At 45.5% G+C, this 2,857-nt stretch overlaps 1 protein-coding gene across 1 annotated transcript; it reads left to right on the top strand.

Moving 5' to 3' along the window:
• Positions 1-399: 399 nt before the first annotated feature.
• Positions 400-1,685, top strand: LOC123182371 (uncharacterized). Its single transcript, XM_044594917.1, has 3 exons — positions 400-650; positions 992-1,170; positions 1,246-1,685. Exons 1-3 carry the CDS (start codon positions 477-479, stop codon positions 1,421-1,423), a joined length of 531 nt encoding a protein of 176 aa, XP_044450852.1. The 5' UTR covers positions 400-476; the 3' UTR covers positions 1,424-1,685.
• The last annotated feature ends 1,172 nt before the right edge of the window (positions 1,686-2,857 follow it).

The following is a 2,857-nucleotide window of genomic DNA, read 5'->3' as shown; positions in this document are numbered from 1 at the left end:
TTACCTGATTTTGAGAAATTTGAAAAAGTTCATGAATTAAAATATACTGTGGGGTTTTAATTTTTTTATGGATTTTAAAAATACGTTCACCATAATTAAAAAATCATGGAATAAAAAATGGTCACGAATTTTATAAAATGTTTACAGACTTTAATGACGAAATTAAGAAAAAAGAAAGGGAGAGAAAAACCAACTGGGCTTAAGGGGAGTGGCGTTCTGCCCGTGGGCTGGGCCTTGCTAGCGGGGCGGCGGGCCACGTTCATTCATTGGATGACGATGGATAAAGGAAAGAGAAGAAAGAAAGAACGGCATTTGTTTTTTGTTTTTGTTTTTTTTGCGGGGGAATGAAATCACGGCATTTTGGCTCCCCATCGGACGGATCGGAGTTGGCGAGCGACGGAGGAACCCTAGCCTATATCAGAGAAGAAGAACAGGTGCACGCCGCAAATTCCGTGCTATTTCGCAGGCGACTACCGATGGCGGCGCTTCGAGTCGCGGCGAGGAGGCTCGTCGGCGGTGGCCAGACGCCGGCGGTGGCTGTGGAGAAGGCTCAACGCCGGCTCTTCCCGAGGCTCTCCGAGGTCGACCGGGCTAGGTCGACCACGTCCTCCGCTTCTGCTGCCGCGGACACCAATGTGACGGCGGCCAAGGTACTTTACCCCCGTCGGCTCACCAATTTCATATATTTTTTGTGCAATTGTTTCTGCAACCTAGCATATGTTGTGCTAATAGCTCGTTCGATAATCAACCTCAATGTTTCACCAAACAGCCAGGGCATCTCAAAATTGAATCCAGTTCCTGTGTTTCCTCAAGAAAAATGAAAAAAATAACAATTGTTTTCGATCTGACAAGATGCATAATCCGAGGACCGAGTAGCAAAACCCCGTTTCTAAATGCTTTGATCCATGGACCAGCTAGTACTACTATTTTCCCGTTGCATGATCAGTTATGTAGGAACTCATCTTACACTGTACTGCAATCTGCAAAGCAGGGCGGTGAAGATCGGGAGAAACTCCTGACAGAGATCCATAACATGAGAGAGGAGTTGTACGATAAGGTTTTGCACGCGCAAAGGACCTACAATATCCCTGGCAGGGCAGGCAAAAATTTCAGTCGGCTGCGCGAGGAGCTCGCCATGCAAGTGGATCCTAGACCCTGGGACACCACATGGTATGTATGATCATCTTCTCTTTACAAGATTTCTGTGGAGTTAACAAGTTATCTCATCTGAACCCAACCATGCAGGCGCCACACGCGATTGCTAAATGTACTTGAGCGTTGCATCGGATTTGCGGCTTTGTCCTTCAGCTCGTATGTGCTCATAGGCATGGCCGTTGGTAAGATCGTTGAATTGGATCCAGATGAAAAGCAATTAATCAAGAAGAAAAGAGGGGAGGCACACAAGCAAAGTGAAACGAAATGATTGAGAGCCATGTTTATGAACGACACAGGTCCAATAAAAGGTTGTTAGTGTGCGAAAAATGCTAGTAATGGAGGCCACGCTACAGGCAGGCCCACACATGCAAAGCACCTGGGCATCTTACATGCATCTGACATGAACGCACAACATCGGTCGCTGTAGAACTCCTGATCCATGCGTGTGGAGACTTTACGTACCTGTGCATGCACTACTAGAAAAAAGGTCATTTGTCCCGGTTCATAAGGCCCGTTTGTCCCGATTCGGGAACCGGGACCAAAGGGTCGGTACTAAAACTCTATACCTTTAGTCCCGGTTCTTATACCAACCGGGACAGATGGGGCTCCACGTGGCCGCCGCGGCTTGCCATGGCAGGGGGGCCTTTTGTCCCGGTTGGTAGCATCAACCGGGACCAATAAGCTACCACGCGTCAGCAGTTCAGTGACTAGGGTTTTTCTTTTTCTTTTCTGAAGGGCGCGGGGGGGGGGGGGGGGGGGGGTTGTAGGGTTAATTTATGTGTTTCGTATATTGTGTTAGCTAGCTAATAGAGAGAAGTGTCCTCTCTTATCTCCGTGCTTGGTCGACGCTACGTACTATACGTATAGAGAGGACTTGACACGCTATAGCTAGTAAGCAAATTAATGAAGGAAACCATTAAGTACAGAAGATCGTCGTGAACATATGCATACAGAGAGAAGTGATATCGACCTCTCCTTCTCCGAGAGATTGGTCGAACAACAAGTATTCGTATATCTATCTGACGCACTGACTACATATATACAATATAAGATCTCTTACAATCCCCTAATATCTGAACTCAATTTCCACATGGTATTCTCCGGCTTTATTGATGACGTGATCAAGAAAGAATCTCGCCAATTCCTCTTGAATTGCTTTCATGCGATCTTGTGGTAGGAGTTAATCCCGCATCTGCCACATCTAATTTGAAGAAGGGGTCAATACATATATATGAATGAAACTCAACACAAATGATGGTAATAAAATGAAATTTTGAATATTATTGCTTACGCACTTCATATTGTCTTTTAGAGTAGCCCCGCTTATTCTTGGCCGTCGCATTGTAGATGAACTTGCAAACGTAGTATCCACAGTAATTATTCCCGGGTTCCTGCCACAAGAACTTTACGAGAAATAGAGGTCAATCAAACTAATAATGGAGCATTATAAATGGCATTGATGAAAGTAGCTAGAATCAACGGGAGATGCGCGGAACTAGCTAGCCAGTAGTACTTACTTTCGGGTAAATCGCAGCTCCCCCGGCAGTCCTGGAGCTTGTGTGGTGAATAGTCTCCAAACCCTGCGAGACAAAGAAAACAATTACTTGATATCAGGAAATGAACAAAAAGTTGCCGATATGATGCGATAATGATCGATTGAACTTACTTCTTGAGCATTTTAGTCATGCCCGCATAGGTCTCA

Source organism: Triticum aestivum, chromosome 1A (assembly GCF_018294505.1).
Source record: "Triticum aestivum cultivar Chinese Spring chromosome 1A, IWGSC CS RefSeq v2.1, whole genome shotgun sequence".
Lineage (NCBI taxonomy): Eukaryota > Viridiplantae > Streptophyta > Magnoliopsida > Poales > Poaceae > Triticum > Triticum aestivum.
Note: the sequence above shows the minus strand (reverse complement) of the source record. Positions and strands in the feature narration are given on the sequence as shown.